Source organism: Eulemur rufifrons, chromosome 24, assembly GCF_041146395.1.
Source record: "Eulemur rufifrons isolate Redbay chromosome 24, OSU_ERuf_1, whole genome shotgun sequence".
Lineage (NCBI taxonomy): Eukaryota > Metazoa > Chordata > Mammalia > Primates > Lemuridae > Eulemur > Eulemur rufifrons.
In genome coordinates this window covers 6,954,554-6,975,825 of record NC_091006.1, presented here as the reverse complement: position 1 = coordinate 6,975,825, position 21,272 = coordinate 6,954,554, and the positions used below count along the sequence as shown (strand labels likewise).

Genomic DNA, 21,272 nt, shown 5'->3' with positions numbered 1-21,272 from the left:
TCTGTTTTAACCCTTTAGGGAAAGTCCATGTCAAATGACCAATCCACTTTTTGTCTCCTGTTTCTGATTTCTTCAGGCCTTTTCTGCCTGTAAAGTCAACCCCTTTGGGTAGCTCATCAAACATTCACTCTGTTTTATACAATGAGGTGTCCCCCATTCTAGAATTGCAAATAAGAGCCCCATAGCCAGCCTGAGCAAGAGGGAGACCCTGTCTCTACTAAAAATAGAAAGAAATGATCTGAACAGCTAAAAATATAGAGAGAAAAAATTAGCCGTGCATGGTGGTGCATGCCTGTCGTCCCAGCTACTCCGGAGGCTGAGGCAGGAGGATCGCTTGAGCCCAGGAGTTTGAGGCTGCTGTGAGCTAGGCTGACGCCACGGCACTCAAGCCCGGGCAACAGAGTGAGACTCTGTCTCAAAAGAAAAAAGAAAAAAAACAAAAGAGCCAATTAGATCCTTCAACTAAGTTTGTTGTAATGTTGCCTTTTGGTAGAGACAATTAGGATAACAGGTTGAACTGAATACCTGATAGATTTGGGTATTTAGGAGAAAATTCTGAATATATTCTGGGCAGAAATGATCGATCTTGTACTTGAAAATCAAGATGAGTCTTAAGCATATGAGAAAAGGAAATTATTCACACCTCAGATTAGGAAGTTTCTGTTAGAGGAATCATTCTGGTGTTGACAGATTCCTCCGTGAACCATATTTACATATGTTGATTAAAGTAAATTGGTACTTATTTATTCAAATTTTGCATTTACCTGCCAGGCATGGTGGCTCACGCCTGTAAGCCTAGCACTCTGGGAAGCCAAGGCAGGAGGATTGCCTGAGGCCAGGAGTTCCAGACCACGGTGAGCCAGAGGGAGGCCCCATCTATACAAAAATAGAAAAATAAGCTGGGCGTGTTGGCACATGACTGTAGTCCCACCTTCTTGGGAGGCTGAGGCAGTAGAATCACCTGAGGCCAGGAGTTTGAGGTTTCAGTGAGCTTCAGTGATGCTACTGCACTCTAGCCCTGGCAGCAGAGCGAGACTCTGTCTCAAGAAAAAAAAACATTTGTTTTAATGTCGCTGTGTTGGTAAATTGTAAGAGGGAGAAATTGAGCATGAATGTGGTTTTGAGTCTAAAATCATCATCTACCAAGCTTAGAAGTCAATATATAAAATTAATTCATATTTTCATAAACTTAGTATTAAACACTATGGAAAATAGATGAGAGGTACAAGCTTTGATAAGTGGGCTTGTTGCTGCACAATTTTTCTATTAAAATAAAATCATTTAAGGCCGAGTGAGATGGCTCTCGCCTGTAATCCTAGCACTCTGGGAGGCCGAGGAGGGTGGATCGTTTGAGCTCAAGAGTTGGAGACCAGCCTGACCAAGGGGGAGACCCCGTCTGTACTAAAAATAGAAAGAAATGATATGGACAACTAAAAGCATATATAGAAAAACTTAACCGGGCTTCGTGGCGCATGCCTGTAGTCCCAGCTACTCGGGAGGCTGAGGCAGAAGGATCGCTTGAGCCCAGGAGTTTGAGGTTGCTGTGAGCGAGGCTGCCGCCACGGCTCTGTAGCCCCAGCAACAGAGTGAGACTCTGTCTCAAGAATGAAAAAAATCATTTAAAAAACTTTTTTTAAGAATAAATAAAATTATGTTTATATCCCCAGAGAAGAAATCAACTTCTAAACTAGGTTTTACAAATACTATTTTAAAAGGAGAATACTGATAAATATCACATCAACCTTTAAAATATGTGCACAATAGAACTCATAAGCAAATTGAAAATCACAAGCCACAGACTGGGAGAATATATTGGCAACAAATGCAAGAGATAAACTTTTAGTGTCTAGAAGACAACAAAAATATTCTACTAAGCGTCAGGGTGGAAAACAGAAGGGAAACGATAGAAATAGGAAATTGGTTTAAGAGAAAAACACAATGCAATTTAAAATACAGTGAAGAGGCTTAATAACACTGATTAACGAAGAAATGGAAATTTGGTAAAAGACCAACTACTACTTTATAGCGACCAACCGTTGACATTTAGAAAGTATTACAGCACCAGGCATTGAAAGGATGTGGAGCCAGGTGCGCTGGCCTGCACCTGTCGTCCCAGCTACTCAGGAGGCTGAGGCGGGAGGATTGCTTGAGCCCAGGGGTTCAAGACCAGCCTGGGCAACACAGAGAGACCCTATCTCTAAATTTTAAAAAAGAAAAGGATGTGGTTGTCCATCACAAATTGATTTTCAAATGTTCCTAGTGGTTCCCAGAGTGCATACCTGGTGTTGGCAACGTCCAGAAGCTATTAATACCAAAGCCCCCCATCTCTCACCTGAATTTGCCCACAACCCAAACCCCTGGACCCCGGGCCTCCTGCCTTTGCCCAGCTTACCCTGCTGGAGAGTAGCCATGATGTGCCTCAGCCGTGTAGCTCTCCGGAGTTCACTCTATGTGTCTGCTGGGTGTGAAGGCCCAATTTAAGCACAATTTTGATACAATCCAGCCCCACCCTATCCCACCCTAAATTCACACCCTCCACTAATCCAATATGACTGTTGAGAACCTATTCTATGCCTGGCGTGCGTAGGGCACTGGGATTCAAACTGGGATTCAAAACTGATTCCTGACCTCACATAGTGGAGTCAAGAAAATAAAAGTCAAGGAACCAGAAAATGGGTTAAATGTTCAAAGATTTCAGGCTGACGCCTGTAATCCTAGCACTCTGGAGGCCCAGGCGGGTGGATCGTTTGAGAGCAAGAGTTAGAGACCAGCTTGAGCAAGAGGTAGACCCCGTCTCTACTAAAAATAGAAAGAAATGATATGGACAACTAAAAGAATATATAGAAAAACTTAACCAGGCATCGTGGCGCATGCCTGTAGTCCCAGCTACTCAGGAGGCTGAGGCAGGAGGATCGCTTGAGCCCAGGAGTTTGAGGTTGCTGTGAGCGAGGCTGACGCCACGGCACTGTAGCCCGAGCAACAGAGTGAGACTCTGTCCCAAAAAAAAAAAAATCATTTAAAAAACTTTTTTTAAGAATAAATAAAATTATGTTTATATCCCCAGACAAGAAATCAACTTCTAAACTAGGTTTCACAAATACTATTTTAAAAGGAGAATACTGATAAATATCACATCAACCTTTAAAATATGTGCACAATAGAACTCATAAGCAAATTGAAAAACACAAGCCACAGACTGGGAGAATATATTGGCAACCAATACAAGAGATAAACTTTTAGTGTCTAGAAGACAACAAAAATATTCTACTAAGCGTCAGGGTGGAAAAGAAAAGGGAAACAATAGAAATACGAAATTGGTTTAAGAGAAAAACACAATGCAATTTAAAATACAGTGAAGAGGCTTAATCATGCTGATTAATGAAGAAATGGAAATTTGGTAAAAGACCAAGTACTACTTTATAGCGACCAACCGTTGACATTTAGAAAGTATTACAGCACCAGGCATTGAAAGGATGTGGAGCCAGGTGTGCTGGCCTGCACCTGTCGTCCCAGCTACTCAGGAGGCTGAGGCGGGAGGATTGCTTCAGCCCAGGGATTCAAGACCAGCCTGGGCAACACAGAGAGACCCTATCTCTAAATTTACAAAGAAAAGGATGTGGGACTCCATCACAAATTGATTTTGAAATGGTCCGTGTGGTATAACCCAGTGGTTCCCAAACTGCATACCTGGTGTTGGCAACGTCCAGAAGCTATTAATACCAAAGCCCCCCATCTCTCACCTGAATTTGCCCAAAACCCAAACCCCTCGACCCCGGGCCTCCTGCCTTTGCCCAGCTTACCCTGCTGGAGAGTAGCCATGATGTGCCTCAGCCGTGTAGCTCTCCGGAGTTCACTCTATGTGTCTGCTGGGTGTGAAGGCCGAATTTAAGCACAATTTTGATACAGTCGAGCCCCACCCTATCCCACCCTAAATTCACACCCTCCACTAATCCAATATGACTGTTGAGATCCTATTCTATGCTTGGCGTGCGTAGGGCACTGGGATTCAAACTGGGATTCAAAATTGATTCCTGACCTCACATAGTGGAGGCAAGAATATGAAGGTCAAGGAACCAGAAAATGGGTTAAATGTTCAAAGATTTCACTTGGGACAAATGGGTAAATAGGGTGTTGAGGGGCAGACTAGGTTCTGGGCCAGGGCTGGTGACTCATGCCTGTAATCCCAGCAGTTTTGGGGCCTGAGCTGGATCACTGGAGGCCAGGAGTTCAAGAACAGCCTGTGCAGAACAGCAAATCCTGATCTGTGCAAAAAATTGAAATTAAAAATATAGCCGGGGACTCCTGAGGTGACGGGATCCCTTGGTCCCAGGAATTTGTGGCTGCTGTGAACTATGGTTGTGTCACTGCACTGTAGCCTGGGTGACAGAGTGAGACCCTATATCAAAATGAAGTAATTAATTGTTTTATTTCATTTAGTAAAGAATAAGTTGGTGAGACTACTCCAGCTAGAAGGTAAGCAGGTACTCCGTGCTTGGGCAGCTTGTAGTGAAACCTGGAGTGCAGCCGGCGCGCTGCAAGGAGCGTGGAGAGATGCCCCGTTAAGCCCTTCAACCACCCAGCGCTGCCTTGCCCAGTCCAGAGAGCGACAGATGACAGGAGAGACCTTGGCAGAGCCTGAATCATAGGAGACCTTGTAGCTTATGTTGAGTTTGCATTTGGGGCGGTCGAGAGCCCATCAACAGTTTAAACAAGGGAACTCTCCATATGAATTGCATTTTGAAACAATCATGCTTCTCTCTTGCCTCTGAACATCCCTTTCTCTGTTCCTCTGCTACCCATTTTGTCCGCCTTCCAGATGCCATATTTACTCAGTTAGTCGCTCTTGTTCCTGATGTTCTGTGTGGCTGTTCTTATCTGTGAGGCTGGTGTAAGTTGGAGGATCGAGCCCTTTTCCGTGAGGTCCAATGTGGACCCAAGTTTTCTCAAGTTATCCAGAGAAGCGACTCTGCCTTTGACCCGTGTTTTCCTTCCCTCTCCATCCTCTCCACCATCCTCTCCCCCACCGACCACCAGCCTGGTTTGGAGAGGGCTTGGAGCAGCAGAAGAACTCCGGCTCTGGAAACATTGCAGGTAGCCCTAGGTAAAACAATGGAAAGACTCACCTGTGACTTTCAGAGGAAGAAAATTCTGGAAAAGGTCTCAAGGGGTCAAGATTAGAAACGACCTTTTCAAATACCTATTTGAAAGAATAAAATGTGCCTCAGATTTTGTTAATAAATTTCAGAATCAGTCCCTGGAATCTCCCTATGGCACTAGCGAAGGTGAAAAGAGGGTGATATGTTCCAAGGGTGTGAGCCCCAAATTAGCAGGGGATTTTGCAGGAGTGCATGTTAAAACGCCCCTGGCCCTTTTCATTGCTTCCTTTAGCAATTCTTTTGGTGCCTGCTCTGCTGAGTTTTGTTTTGGTGAATAGGAAATCAGGATTTATAAAAATAGAACTCATCCCTGCCCTCCAAAATGCCGGCATTCTAGGGAGCAGAGGAGAACATGAAGAAAGCAAACAAGCCAATAAACCGTGTCTGATTATGATGCTATTGGTATCATGAAGGCCACCAACAGCACTGCGTTAGAGGGAGCACATTAGGTTGGAAAGCCGGGGAAGACATCTCTGAGGAAGTGTCATTTTCACTGAAGCATAAGGAAGAGCGTTCTAAGCAAAGGGAACATGCAATGCAAAGGCCCAGAGACACAGAAAACCTTTTAATCGATTGACTGCCACACTAGAAAATATTTTTTCCTTGGGGCCATCGTGTTTTGCTATGAAAATAGCATAAAAACTTTGAAAACAACAGGATCCTTTCTGATTTTATAAAAAATTGGTTATTTTTCCTTGTTTTTTAGTGTTTTTCTTTTCTTATTTTAAGCTTCACATACATACAGAAAGGTTCGCCAATGATTAGTGTATGGATCCATTATTTTTCACCCCTGTGTCCTCAGATCTAGAAACAGAACGTTTCCAATAACCCAGAAGTCTCTGCTCATGCCATGGGAACTACTGACTTAGGACATCACACATCACTTATGCCTGCTTTCCAACTTCATGTAAAGCTCTCTTTTATTTTGAGTTGACAGGTAACAATTGTACATATTTATGGGATACAGAATGATATTTTGATAGGTGCATACAATGTGTAATGATCAAGTCACAGTAATTAGCATATCCGTGGCCTCAAACATTTATTTCTGTGTTGTGGATATTCAAAACCCTCTCTCCTAGCTTCTTGAAAATATTCAAAAAATTACAGTTAACCATATTCACCCTACGGTGCTGCAGAACACCAGAAATCATTCATTCCTCCTGTCTATCTGTAATCTTGTATTCGTTAACCAACCTCTACCCATTCTTGCCTCCCTCGTGCTCTTCCCAGCCTCCAGCACCCGCAATTACCCTCTCTACTTCCATGACCTCAATTGTTTTGAATGAGAACTCGCATTAGCTAATCTTTCTGTGCCTGACTTATTGCGATTAACATTGTGTCCTGCAGACTTATCCATGTTGCCACAAATGAGAGGATTTCATTCTTTTATGGCTAAATAATATTCTATCGTGTATATGTACCACGTTTACTTCATCCATTCACCTGTTGATGGACATAGCTTAGCTATTGTGAATAGCCCTGTGATAAGCTCGGGGGTGCAGGGATCTCATTGATGTACTGATTTTTTTTCCTTTCAATCAATATTCAGTAGTGGGATTGCTGGATCATAGGGTAGTTCATTTTCAGCTTTTTGAGAAATGGCCACACTGTTTTCCATAATGGCTGTACTAATTCACATTCCCACCAACAGTGTATAAGAGTTCCCTTCCCACCACGATAGGATAATTTTTGTCTTTTGAGTAACAGCCATTCTAAGTGGGGTAAGATGATATCTCATTGTGGTTTTGATTTGCATTTCCCTGATGATTAGTGAAGCTGGGCATTTTTTGAGAAATGTCTATTCAGATCGTTTGCCCACTTTTTTTTTTTTTTGAGACAGAGTCTCACTCTTTTGCCCTGGCTAGAGTGCTGTGGTATAAGCGTAGCTCACAGCAACCTCAAACTCCTGGGCTTAAGCAATCTTTCTGCCTCAGCCTCCCGAGTAGCTGGGACTACAAGCATGCGCCACCATGGCTTGCTAACTTTTTCTATATAATTTTAGTTGTCCAGATAGTTTCTTTCTATTTCTTAGTAGAGACGGAGTCTCACTCTTGCACAGGCTGGTCTCGAACTCCTGAGCTCAAGCAATCCTCCCGCCTCAATCTCCCAGAGTACCAGGCTTACAGGCGTGAGCCACGCTGCCTGGCCTCAGGCTGGGATTTGTTACTGAGGACCTCGGCTTTTCCTACCTGTCTGCTGTAGATTTGTTCTTAATTGCCTGTTTCTTAGGAGTCTCTCCCCTCATTTCTGATTTTCTCTCTCAGAGAACTGAGTCATGTGTAGATATTTATTCCGTGCATCTGTGGGTGAAGGGAGAGTCAGGAACCTCCTGTTTTACCATAATGCTGACAATACTCCCCTGATGACTATCTTTAATACTGAAATTTGGGGCTGGCCCAGTGGCTCACTCTGAGAGGCCGAGGCAGGAGGATTGCTTGAGGTCAGGAGTTCGAGACCACCTTAGAAAGAGCGAGACCCTGTCTCTACTAATAAATAGAAAACCTTAGCCGGGCGTGATGGTGTTCTCCTGTAGTCCCTGCTACTCGGGAGGCTGAGGCAGGAGGATCGCTTGAGCCCAGGAGTCTGAGGTTGCTGTGAGCTAAAATGACACCATTCTATCTGGGGTGACAGAGTGAGACACTGTCTCAAATAAAAATTACTGAAATTTGGGTGAGGAGGCACTCAAATGGAATACAGAAACTGCAGGCAATTCATGAAAGGAAAGGAGATTTTATTTTTTTCTTACAGAAAAAGATAAATCCCTAGGCTCTGATCTGTTTCGACTTGATTCCCTCAGGTAGCCAGGATTTGGGTCACGGATCTTTCTCAGGAGCCGCGGGTATGGATTTACTCTGCAGATCCGTGCCGGCCATACCTCCCTGACCAAGGACCGCTGGGAAGAGGTACTGATCCCAGGTGCTGGGATCCTCCTCACCAGGTAGTGCATATAGATCTACTAGCTCTTCTGTGTCATAGGGAAGGGAGGCCCAAGGAGGGTCAGAATCCCCCAGATCGATCTGTTCAATGTCCCAAAGCTGAGAATCCCGTGATGAATTGCACACGGAAGCACTAGCCCCTCCAGCTGTCTCGACACCATAAGGCTCCTGTGGGTTCTGGTTAAATGCATCAGAAATTGCAGGACTCGTTGGAGAAGGGTTTGCTGCCCTTGTGGGGAAGGCGGTCTCCTCCTCCTTCTCTGACACAGTCTGCTTTGATGCTCCAGCTGATGCACTTGGCTGCGTTTGCTGCTGCCGCTGCAGCTTCCTCTGTTTGGCACACTGGTTCTTGAACCACGTCTGCGGAGAGAGGAAGAGGATGGTTAAAATAGTGAATGGAGTCCAAAGGGGAATGTTGCTGTTCCTCAGAAATTGGGTTTTTTGGTATGAAAAGCTAGTCTCGTCTGTTTCTACTTCTCTGAACAAGGTCAGTCCTTCCTATCCCCTGCTGTCCTGGGGAGCAGAGGGCAAAGTGGGTGTGGGGCTGAGGTAGCAATGGGTGGGATGTGACAGACAGCTGAAACCCTGGATCATGATGTGTGGAGTAAGGGGGGTCTGTATGAACGGTGGCTCTGGGTGTTCAGAGAAAGAGTTCTAAGGTCTGAGAGGATGGGGTGGGAGTGTCGCTTGGGATGCCCTGGGGTGCATCCAGGACTTCTGCCCTGTTTGCTCTGTGGGAACTTACTCGCCAGGTATCCGGAGGAGGATGAAGGTCCTGACTAAGCCGTCCCTAGAAATGCACAGGAACAGACTCCAATGGGAGTAGCTGGGACCTGGCCTCAGAGAGTCCCCTGTCACACTGTGGGTCTGGAGCTGGAAAGGCATGGGTGCAGATTCCAGCTCTTGTGTTTATAAACCTCGGAAGACAATTCCTCTGTGTGAGCCTCACTGTGCCTCCATAAGGTGGGTGGTCATGAGAATTAACATAGAAGAGCTTAACGTCTGTCCCGCACATCGCAATAAACAGGAAGTGTGAGAATGATGATTGAAAGGGTAAGTGTGCTACTTACAGACACACCTGGGGACAGACCTGTATGACTGATTCCTCAAGGCGGAGGCTTGAAGCCAGGGCCTGTACGGCGTCCCAGCCTGGGTGTGTGGTCTTTGCGAACTGTGCTTCCAACACTCTGAGTTGTTCCGGAGTAAAGTGCGTGCGCGGCCGACGACTATAACGCTGAGGCTTTGCTGCAGAGAGAACAGACCAAAGGCTTTCATCAAACACAAACCCACAGAAAATCCAAAGGCAAACTTCCTTCCTGACCTTGACCTCGGAATCAGGGATTTAGGCTACAAATTTGACTCATGGAATCCACTCCTCACCGTCTTCCTAGGATTGTTCTGTTCTCCCGCAAAATCATCTACCAACTTCCACGGAGTAATGTATGTTTTTACTTCTTGTGGCCTCGCTCTACAGCTCCCTGTCTCAGTCCATTTGTGTTTCTATAAAAGACGACCTGAGTCTGGGTAATCTGGAAAGAAAGGAGGTTTCTTGGGCTCACAGCTCTGCAAGCTGTGCAAGAAGCAGAGCACCGGCATCTGCTTCCCGTGAGGACGCCAGGAAGTTCCAATGATGGTGGCAGGTGAAGGGGGAGCAGGTGTGTCCCATGCTGGGAGAGGGAGCAAGAGAGAGGGGAGAGGAAGGTGCCAGGCTCTGGCAAACAACCAGCTCTCAAGTGAACTCACAGAGCGAGACCTCGCTCACTAGCTTGGGGAGGGCACCCCATTCTTGAGGGATCCTTCCTCATGACCCAGACACCTGCCACTAGAGCCACCTCCGACCCTGGGGATCAAATTTCAACATGAGATTTGGAGAGGACAAGTAATTTCAAGCACAGAAGCACCCAAATGTGTCCTTTCACGTGAGAAGAGGTAAGGACGGTTTCAGATACTCATGCACTCAGCAAACTCACCCCCCATGTACCTTTCAAAAAGCCCTGTGAGAATGTAGTTGAACTTGACAAAATAAAAAAGGGGGAGGATTTGTGTGGCAGGAAAGAAGGTCCACACAGGAGAGCAGCCCAGGGAAGTCCCGGGTGGGTGTCGGCACAGCAGCCCAGACGGCAAACTCGGCAGATCCAGGGGGGCAGGGGCAGTGCACTGGAGAAACAAAGTTTATGGGAAAAGAGTTTCCCTAGAAACATCATCATCCTTGATTTGTTGTCTATTTATTGGACTGGCCTCCTGCACTGAGCCCCAACAGGCCCCATCAAATCAGAATGGAGTCGTTTCTACCAAATGCCAGGTAACCAAACTGAGCTTTTGAAATGCACCAGGTTTCTCAGAAAACTGGAGATTCCAGTGGACCTGCAGCAGCAAAATAAGGAAGTCCCTCTGTTTTAACCCTTTAGGGAAAGTCCATGTGAAATGACCAATCCACTTTTTGTCTCCTGTTTCTGATTTCTTCAGGCCTTTTCTGCCTGTAAAGTCAACCCCTTTGGGTAGCTCATCAAACATTCACTCTGTTTTATACAATGAGGTGTCCCCCATTCTAGAATTGCAAATAAGAGCCCCATAGCCAGCCTGAGCAAGAGGGAGACCCTGTCTCTACTAAAAATAGAAAGAAATGATCTGAACAGCTAAAAATATAGAGAGAAAAAATTAGCGGGGCATGGTGGCGCATGCCTGTTGTCCCAGCTACTCGGGAGGCTGAGGCAGGAGGATCGCTTGAGCCCAGGAGTTTGAGGTTGCTGTGAGCGAGGCTGACGCCACGGCTCTGTAGCCCCAGCAACAGAGTGAGACTCTGTCTCAAGAATGAAAAAAATCATTTAAAAAACTTTTTTTAAGAATAAATAAAATTATGTTTATATCCCCAGAGAAGAAATCAACTTCTAAACTAGGTTTTACAAATACTATTTTAAAAGGAGAATACTGATAAATATCACATCAAACTTTAAAATATGTGCACAAGAGAACTCATAAGCAAATTGAAAAACACAAGCCACAGACTGGGAGAATATATTGGCAACAAATACAAGAGATAAACTTTTAGTGTCTAGAAGACAACAAAAATATTCTACTAAGCGTCAGGGTGGAAAAGAAAAGGGAAACAATAGAAATACGAAATTGGTTTAAGAGAAAAACACAATGCAATTTAAAATACAGTGAAGAGGCTTAATCACACTGATTAACGAAGAAATGGAAATTTGGTAAAAGACCAACTACTACTTTATAGCGATCAACCGTTGACATTTAGAAAGTATTACAGCACCAGGCATTGAAAGGATGTGGAGCCAGGTGCGCTGGCCTGCACCTGTCGTCCCAGCTACTCAGGAGGCTGAGGCAGGAGGATTGCTTGAGCCCAGGGGTTCAAGACCAGCCTGGGCAACACAGAGAGACCCTATCTCTAAATTTTAAAAAAGAAAAGGATGTGGGACTCCATCACAAATTGATTTTGAAATGGTCCGTGTGGTATAACCCAGTGGTTCCCAGAGTGCATACCTGGTGTTGGCAACGTCCAGAAGCTATTAATACCAAACCCCCCCATCTCTCACCTGAATTTGCCCACAACCCAAACCCCTCGACCCCGGGCCTCCTGCCTTTGCCCAGCTTACCCTGCTGGAGAGTAGCCATGATGTGCCTCAGCCGTGTAGCTCTCCGGAGTTCACTCTATGTGTGCGCTGGGTGTGAAGGCCGAATTTAAGCACAATTTTGATACAGTCGAGCCCCACCCTATCCCACCCTAAATTCACACCCTCCACTAATCCAATATGACTGTTGAGATCCTATTCTATGCCTGGCGTGCGTAGGGCACTGGGATTCAAACTGGGATTCAAAACTGATTCCTGACCTCACATAGTGGAGTCAAGAAAATAAAAGTCAAGGAACCAGAAAATGGGTTAAATGTTCAAAGATTTCAGGCTGACACCTGTAATCCTAGCACTCTGGAGGCCCAGGCGGGTGGATCGTTTGAGAGCAAGAGTTAGAGACCAGCTTGAGCAAGAGGTAGACCCCGTCTCTACTAAAAATAGAAAGAAATGATATGGACAACTAAAAGAATATATAGAAAAACTTAACCAGGCATCGTGGCACATGCCTGTAGTCCCAGCTACTCAGGAGGCTGAGGCAGGAGGATCGCTTGAGCCCAGGAGTTTGAGGTTGCTGTGAGCGAGGCTGACGCCACGGCACTGTAGCCCGAGCAACAGAGTGAGACTCTGTCCCAAAAAAAAAAAATCATTTAAAAAACTTTTTTTAAAGATAAATAAAATTATGTTTATATCCCAAGACAAGAAATCAACTTCTAAACTAGGTTTCACAAATACTATTTTAAAAGGAGAATACTGATAAATATCATATCAACCTTTAAAATATGTGCACAATAGAACTCATAAGCAAATTGAAAAACACAAGCCACAGACTGGGAGAATATATTGGCAACCAATACAAGAGATAAACTTTTAGTGTCTAGAAGACAACAAAAATATTCTACTAAGCGACAGGGTGGAAAAGAAAAGGGAAACAATAGAAATACGAAATTGGTTTAAGAGAAAAACACAATGCAATTTAAAATACGGTGAAGAGGTTTAATCATACTGATTAATGAAGAAATGGAAATTTGGTAAAAGACCAAGTACTACTTTATAGCGACCAACCGTTGACATTTAGAAAGTATTACCAGGCATTGAAAGGATGTGGAGCCAGGTGTGCTGGCCTGCACCTGTCGTCCCAGCTACTCAGGAGGCTGAGGCGGGAGGATTGCTTGAGCCCAGGGATTCAAGACCAGCCTGGGCAACACAGAGAGACCCTATCTCTAAATCTACAAAGAAAAGGATGTGGGACTCCATCACAAATTGATTTTGAAATGGTCCGTGTGGTATAACCCAGTGGTTCCCAAACTGCATACCTGGTGTTGGCAACGTCCAGAAGCTATTAATACCAAACCCCCCCATGTCTCACCTGAATTTGCCCAAAACCCAAACCCCTCCACCCCGGGCCTCCTGCCTTTGGCCAGCTTACCCTGCTGGAGAGTAGCCATGATGTGCCTCAGCCGTGTAGCTCTCCGGAGTTCACTCTATGTGTGCCCTGGGTGTGAAGGCTGAATTTAAGCAAAATTTTGATACAATCGAGCCCCACCCTATCCCACCCTAAATTCACACCCTCCACTAATCCAATATGACTGTTGAGATCCTATTCTATGCTTGGCGTGCGTAGGGCACTGGGATTCAAACTAGGATTCAAAATTGATTCCTGACCTCACATAGTGGAGGCAAGAAAATGAAAGTCAAGGAACCAGAAAATGGGTTAAATGTTCAAAGATTTCACTTGGGACAAATGGGTAAATAGGGTGTTGAGGGGCAGACTAGGTTCTGGGCCAGGGCTGGTGACTCATGCCTGTGATCCCAGCAGTTTGGGGGGCTGAACTGCATCACTGGAGGCCAGGAGTTCAAGAACAGCCTGTGCAGCACAGCAAATCCCGATCTGTGCAAAAAACGGAAATTAAAAAAATAGCCGGGGACTCCTGAGGTGACGGGATCCCTTGGTCCCAGGAATTTGTGGATGCAGTGAGCTATGGTTGCGTCACCGCACTGTAGCCTGGGTGACAGAGTGAGACCCTATATCAAAATGAAGTATTTAATTGTTTTATTTCATTTAATAAAGAATAAGTTGGTGAGACTACTCCAGGTTGGAAGGTGAGCAGGTACTCCGTGCTTGGGCAGCTTGTAGTGAAACCTGGAGTGCAGCCGGCACGAAGCAAGGAGCGTGGGGAGATGCCCCGTTAAGCCCTTCAACCACCCAGCGCTGCCTTGCCCAATCCAGAGAGCAACAGATGACAGGAGAGACCTTGGCAGAGCCTGAATCATAGGGGACCTTGTAGCTTCAGTTGAGTTTGCATTTGGGGTGGTCGAGAGCCCATCAACAGTTTAAACAAGGGAACTGACCATATTAATTGCATTTTGAAACAATCATGCTACTCTCTTGCCTCTGAACATCCCTTTCACTGTTCCTCTGCTACCCATTTTGTCCACCTTCCAGGTGCCATATTTACCCAGTTAGTCGCTCTTGTTCCTGATGTTCTGTGTGGCAGTTCTTATCTGTAAGGCTGGCGTAATTTGGAGGATCGAGCCCTTTTCCGTGAGGTCCAATGTGGACCCAAGTTCTCTCAAGTTATCCAGAGAAGCGACTCTGCCTTTGACCCGTGTTTTCCTTCCCTCTCCATCCTCTCCCTCATCCTCCATCCCACCGACCACCAGCCTGGTTTGAGAAGGCCTGGACGAGCAGAAGAACTCCGGCTCTGGAAACATTGCAGGTAGCCCTAGGCAAAACGATGGAAAGACTCATCTGTTACGTTTAGAGAAAGAAAATTCAGGAAAATGTCTACAGGGGTCAAGATTGGAAACGACCTTTTCAAATACCTATTTGAAAGAATAAAATGTGCCTCAGATTTTGTTAATAAATTTTAGAATCACTCCCTGGAATCGCCCTATGGCACTAGCCAAGGTGAAAACAGAGTGATATTTTCCAAGGGTGTGTGCCCCAAATTAGCAGCAGAATTTGCAGGAGTGCATGTTAAAACGCCCCTGGCCCTTTTCATTGGTTCCCTTAGCAATTCTTTTGGTGCCTGCTCTGCTGAGTTTTGTTTTGGTGAATAGGAAATCAGGATTTATAAAAATAGAACTGATCCCTGCCCTCCCAAATGCCGGCATTCTATGGAGGAGAGGAGAACATTAAGAAAGCAAACAAGCCAATAAATGGTGTCTGATTATGATGCTACTGGAATCATGAAGGTCACCAACAGCACTGCGTTAGAGGGAGCACATTAGGTTGGAAAGCCGGGGAAGACATCTCTGAGGAAGTGTCATTTTCACTGAAGCACAAGGAAGAGCATTCTAAGCAAAGGGAACATCCAATGCAAAGGCCCAGAGACACAGAAAACCTTTTAATCGATTGACTGCCACACTAGAAACCTTTTTTTCATTGGGGCCATGGTGTTTTACTACGAAAATAGTTAAAAACTTTGAAAACAACAGGATCCTTTCTGATTTTACAAAAAATTGGTTATTTTTCCTTGTTTTTTAGTGTTTTTCTTTTCTTATTTTAAGCTTAACATACATACAGAAAAGTTGGCCAATGATTAGTGTATGGATCCATTATTTTTCACACCTGTGTCGTCAGATCTAGAAACAGAACGTTTCCGGCATCCCAGAAGTCTCTGCTCATGCCATGGTAGCTACTGACTTAGGACATCACACATCACTTATGCCTGCTTTCCAACTTTAGGTAAAGCTCTTTTTTATTCTGAGTACGCACGTAACAATTGTACATATTTATGGGATACAGAATGATATTTTGATACGTGCATACAGTGTGTAATGATCAAGTCACAATAATTAGCATATCTGTAGCCTCAAACATTTATTTCTGTGTTGTGGATGTTCAAAACCCTCTCTCCTAGCTTCTTGAAAATATTCAAAAAATTATAGTTAACCATATTTACCCTACGGTGCTGCAGAACACCAGAAATCATTCATTCCTCCTATCTATCTTTAATCTTGTATTCGTTAACCAACCTCTACCCATTCTTGCCTCCCTCGTGCTCTTCCCAGCCTCCAGCACCCGCAATTACCCTCTCTACTTGCATGAGCTCAATTGTTTTGAATGAGAACACGCATTAGCTAATCTCTCTGTGCCTGACTTATTGCGATTAACATTGTGTCCTGCAGACTTATCCATGTTGCCACAAATGACAGGATTTCATTCTTTTATGGCTAAATAATATTCTATGGTGTATATGTCCCACGTTTACTTCATCCATTCACCTGTTGATGGACATAGCTTAGCTATTGTGAATAGCGCTGTGATAAGCTCGGGGGTGCAGGGATCTCATTGATATACTGATGTTTTTTTCCTTTCAATCAATATTCAGTAGTGGGATTGCTGGATCATAGGGTAGTTCATTTTCAGCTTTTTGAGAAATGGCCACACATTTTGCCATAATGGCTGTACTAATTCACATTCCCACCAACACTGTATAAGAGTTCCCTTCCCACCTCCTCACCACCATAGGTAATTTTTGTCTTTTGAATTATAGCCATTCTAAGTGGGGTAAGATGATATCTTATTGTGGTTTTGAATTGCATTTCCCTGATGTTTAGTGATGCTGGGCATTTTTTGAGAAATGTCTATTCAGATCGTTTGCCCACTTTTTTTTTTTTTTTTTTTTTTTTTTGAGACAAAGTCTCACTCTTTTGCCCTGGCTAGAGTGCTGTGGTATAAGCTAGCTCACAGCAACCTCAAACTCCTGGGCTTAAGCAATCTTTCTGCCTCAGCCTCCCGAGTAGCTGGGACTACAAGCATGCGCCACCATGGCTGGCTAACTTTTTCTATATAATTTTAGTTGTCCAGATAATTTCTTTCTATTTTTTAGTAGAGATGGAGTCTCGCTCTTGCTCAGGCTGGTCTCGAACTCCTGAGCTCAAGCAATCCTCCTGCCTCAATCTCCCAGAGTACCAGGCTTACAGGTGTGAGCCACCGCACCTGGCCTCAGGCTGGGATTTGTTACTGAGTGCCTCGGCTTTTCCTACCTGTCTGGTGTGGATTTGTTCTTAATTGCCTGTTTCTTAGGAGTCTCTCACCTCATTTCTGATTTTCTCTCTCAGAGAACTGAGTCATGTGTAGATATTTATTCCGTGCATCTGTCGGTGAAGGGAGAGTCAGGAACCTCCTATTTTACCATAATGCTGACAATACTCCCCTGATGACTATCTTTAATACTGAAATTTGGGGTGGCCCAGTGGCTCACTCTGAGAGGCCGAGGCGGGAGAATTGCTTGAAGTCAGGAGTTCAAGACCAGCCTGAGAAAGAGTAAGACCCTGTCTGTACTAAAAAATAGAAAAACTTACCCGGGCATGATGGTGTTCTCCTGTAGTCCCAGCTACTCGGGAGGCTGAGGCAGGAGGATCGCTTGAGCCCAGGAGTCTGAGGTTGCTGTGAGCTGTGATCACACCACTGCACTGCAGCTTAGGAAACAGAGCAAGACCCCACCTCTAAAATAATTAATTAATTCATTAAATTTATGAAAATCAATGTTTGCAATAGCCCAAAATGGACCACTCAGTGTCCATCAAGAGTGAAATTGGTATGTATGTCTTGGCATGGAGCAGTAAAAATGAAGGAATTACAGCTACACACATCGGTATGGATGAACCATAAAAACAAAACAGGAACAAAAGTTGCATGAACCCAAAAAAGACCTCCAAGACAAAGCATATACAAACAAACTTCAACCAAGTGGTGAAACTCAAAGGAAAGCGAAGAATCAAGGCAAGAGAGCAATGATAGCCTGGGGGTGTGAGGAACTCAAGTAGTCAGGAAGGAACACCGAGGAGCTAAAGGTGTTAGCAACATCTCATGCCTTGAACGTGGAGGTGGTTACCTGGGTGCTAGTTTAATAGATACTTATCAAAATATACATTGTGTGGTAACTTGGATCAACTTTTCCATAAATGCTTTAAATTCACAGTCAATAAAACTGAAGAGATAAAGAGAGAGAGAGAGGGATGGCAGAAGGAAGGGAGGGAGGGAGAACTCTAATTCAGTCCTTCTTTAAATTCCCAATTCAGGTTTTAGGAATGTTTCCTCTCATCCCAAAAGGAGAACTTGAGAATGGGTCCTCAGTCCTCCATCCCAGGTGAAGACTGCATTACGGTTGCGGTCACACCACCTGGACCTGAGCCTGTCCTCAGACAGGTCTGCAAACAAGGATCACACAAATGAAGGGCTAGAACTTAAAGATGTCACCCTTCTGCCAGAATCTGTGGGAGAAGCAGGGTGTCTGAGATTTTGATGCACCTGGCCCCCCAGACAGAAAGGACAGGGTGCGGCTAGAGCCCAGTGTGGGGGACAGAGTGTGGGGCCCTCACACGGCAGAGCCAAGGGGCCTGGGTGGGGTGGAGATGGCACAAGGACTTCTCTACCTCTCTCTCCAGTCCTGCTGAGGTCAATTTCTATGCTCTCCCATGACCTCTGGAAGACAAAGGAGGAGGATTCCCTCCCAGGGCCAAAGGCCTTGTTCCGGGACCACCAGGCAATTTAGAAAAATGTGCACCTGGTGGATTCTGCACTGTGGGGAACAGGCTACGTGAGAGGGGAGGAGGCTGGACATTGTCCCTGCTCAACCCTCACCCCATCTGTGCACTTCCCCTCCCCCTCCTTCCTCCCCTGCTCCACCCACCCCCACTGGCATTGCTGCTGCCTCACAGACACTGGCCTGAGTCCCTTTCTGACACCCCACCCCTTCTCGCCCTGCTGGGAGGGGCTTGGGAACAGGAATGCAGCCAGATGCAGGGCTGCAGGGGTTATTTATAGGCTGCAACTCCAGGAGGCTCACGCAGAAGAGGAGACCCAACTCGGAGGAGCCCTCTGGAAGAAGACAGCGATGCAAGGGCTACCGGTGGGTTGCAAAGGCACAGCCATCAGTGATCCCAAGTCGCATAAAGAAAGGAAGGGAAACGGGGAGATTTTAGGAGATGAAAATATGAGCATTTCTAGTTTGAACGTTTTCCTGAGAGTTGTGGGTGTGTGGAAGAGAGCCCCTGGGGATACGGTGTGTGAGATCGTCGTGGGGCACGGTGTGTGGACCCTGGACCAGCGTGACCCTGTGTCCGCATGTGCTGGTGTCTGACTGAGAGTGAACGCTGTTGACACGAGGCGAGTTAGTGCGGGAGGCGGACAGCCCACCGGGATGGGCGGTGTGGGGAGGGTGGCGGTGGGACTGTGCTTTGCCGTGGTGACAGCGACTGTGAGCCTGTGTCTGAGTACAGCCGGGACAGTGCCCAAGCAACTGCGCACGTCTCAGTGAGCAGGAGTGTGGGGGGAAGTGTGTGACACCGAGTCACATGTCCCTGTGTGACTGTGAGCCCATGTGTGATGATCTGTGACTGGGTGTTGAACTGTGAACACGTATGTGGCTGTCTGTGCACGTGAAGGTTCTTCCCTACGTAGCAGCGACTCTGATTAAGTGCCTATAGGTTTCTCCATGTGTGGCGGCTTTGTCCTTCAGCAAGGACCCACAACTGCAGGTGGATTTCCACACTGGGACAACCGAGAGTTCAGACATCGCCTTCCACATCCGAGTGTACTCTGGTCACTTCGTGGTGATGAACAGCCGTGAGGATGGGGGCTGGAGGTGTGAGGTGCGGTCCTCCCACATGCCCTTCGTGGACGGCAGAGCACCTGACCTGCGCATCCTGGTGCTGCACAATGAGTCCAGGTGAGTGTCCCCAGGAACGTCCACACGCCGCCTCCGTGGGCTCTCAGAGGAGGACGCAGCTCCCCCTGGCCTGGTCCGGAGGGTCCCTTGGGGTCCATCTCCCATAACGACTCCTGCCCCAGGCTTTTGGTCACAGAGCACACCCTGCTGGTACTGCCATTCTCAGCTCTTTCCTAAACCTGACATTGTCAAGGTCGGGTCACATGCCCTTTCCCCCAAGGTGGAGAATCTCCTCTGTCTTCACCCGTAGCTATCCTTTCTGCATATGCTTTTATTTAAACTTTCATGTAGTTAAACGGTTGAAACATGCATATGAATAAAATTATATTAATCAGCCCCAAATTAAGTCTTTCTCTCACCCCTGAACCCCAATCCTCCGCCCCAGAAGAGCAACGATTATTAGCTTCTCTACTTTCCTTCCACAGATGATCTATGCTTGTGCAAGCAGTCATTTCTTTTTATTTTTATTTATTTATTTTTTTTTTTGAGACGGAGTCTTGCTTTGTTGCCCTGGCTAGAGTGAGTGCCGTGGTGTCAGCCTAGCTCACAGCAACCTCAAACTCCTGGGCTTAAGCAATCCTCCTGCCTCAGCCTCCTGAGTAGCTGGAACTACAGGCATGCGCCACCATGCCCGGCTAATTTTTCTATATATATATTTTAGTTGTCCAGATAATTTCTTTCTATTTTTAGTAGAGATGGGGTCTAGCTCTTGCTCAGGCTGATCTCGAACTCCTGACCTCAAGCGATCCTCCCACCTCGGCCTCCCAGAGTGCTAGGATTACAGGCGTGAGCCACCGCACCCGGCCTCATCTCTTTTTAAACAAACGGTGGCATAAGTTTCTCTATGCATTACAGCTTGGGAGCTAGAGTTTGTTGTTGTCAAAGACTATTCTTAGATAAATCATCTATCTGTGGCACTGCCTCACTTTGGAGTGATTGCATAGCATTCCAAAAAGATTACCAAAATTTATTGAACTTAACCCTTTTCATGGGCATTTAGGTTGTTATTTTGCTCTCACAAATGATGCTGTATTAGGGTTTCTGTACAACCATTTATTATGATCAACCTCCCAGTACTTATATTGGAAGATAATTTCAAAGAAATGGAATAACTGGTTCAGAAAGTGTGTGCATTTTTAATTTGACAAATTAACACCTAACAGTGACTTTTTCCAAAGCCTCAGCAATAAAGAATATGTTCAAATTTTCTTTTGCAAACGGGTGGGCCAAAAGATTGACATTTTATTAAGATTTAGATGGGGTGGGCATCTTTTCGTATACTTATAAACTGTTAAAAATATCCTTTTTTAAAAAAAAAATCTGTACTATTCTACCTCTTTAAGAACACTCAGGTTTTATTCTCTGCCACCACTAGCCCAAATCTGGGCTACTCAAAAGAGAAAATGGGCCATCAGCAGTACATGGCAGTTGCGGTTTGTGGAACTGAAACTTATGCACTCAGTGAAGGTGGTTGGAGCACTGACCCTGCAGTGACCTCTGTGTGAGACACAGGGATTCCAGGTTCAGGAGACACAGCCCCTGGCCATCGGGATCTTCCAGGCTAGTGAGAGGCTGAGCAAACAGAGACCTTGCAATACCGAGTGGTAGAACCTCACTGGAGGAATCAGAGGAAACACAGAAAACAGAGTAGAGCCACTGTCTGAAACAGTCACAAAAAGTAGTCTATTCAAAGAAGCATGTCTACTGGGTTCTGAAGTGTGAGTAGGAGTTTTCTGGGTGGATAGTGTAGACAGGTACAAGGGCAAAGTGGAAAACAAGGCTGAAAGGTGGTTTGGTGGCATGCTGTGTTTCTGACACATTTTCCCTTTTGTAGGTGGTGGTAAACGGCTAACACTGTTACAGCTTTGCCCATCGACTCCAGCCAGGGGATGTGAGGATGGTGCAGGTGTG

At 45.6% G+C, this 21,272-nt stretch overlaps 1 protein-coding gene across 1 annotated transcript; it reads left to right on the top strand.

The window, feature by feature from the left end:
- Window positions 1-18,833: 18,833 nt before the first annotated feature.
- LOC138374176 (galectin-16-like) lies at window positions 18,834-20,855 on the top strand. The gene is made up of 3 exons (XM_069456892.1): window positions 18,834-18,890; window positions 19,120-19,361; window positions 20,681-20,855. Exons 1-3 carry the CDS (start codon window positions 18,834-18,836, stop codon window positions 20,853-20,855), a joined length of 474 nt encoding a protein of 157 aa, XP_069312993.1.
- The last annotated feature ends 417 nt before the right edge of the window (window positions 20,856-21,272 follow it).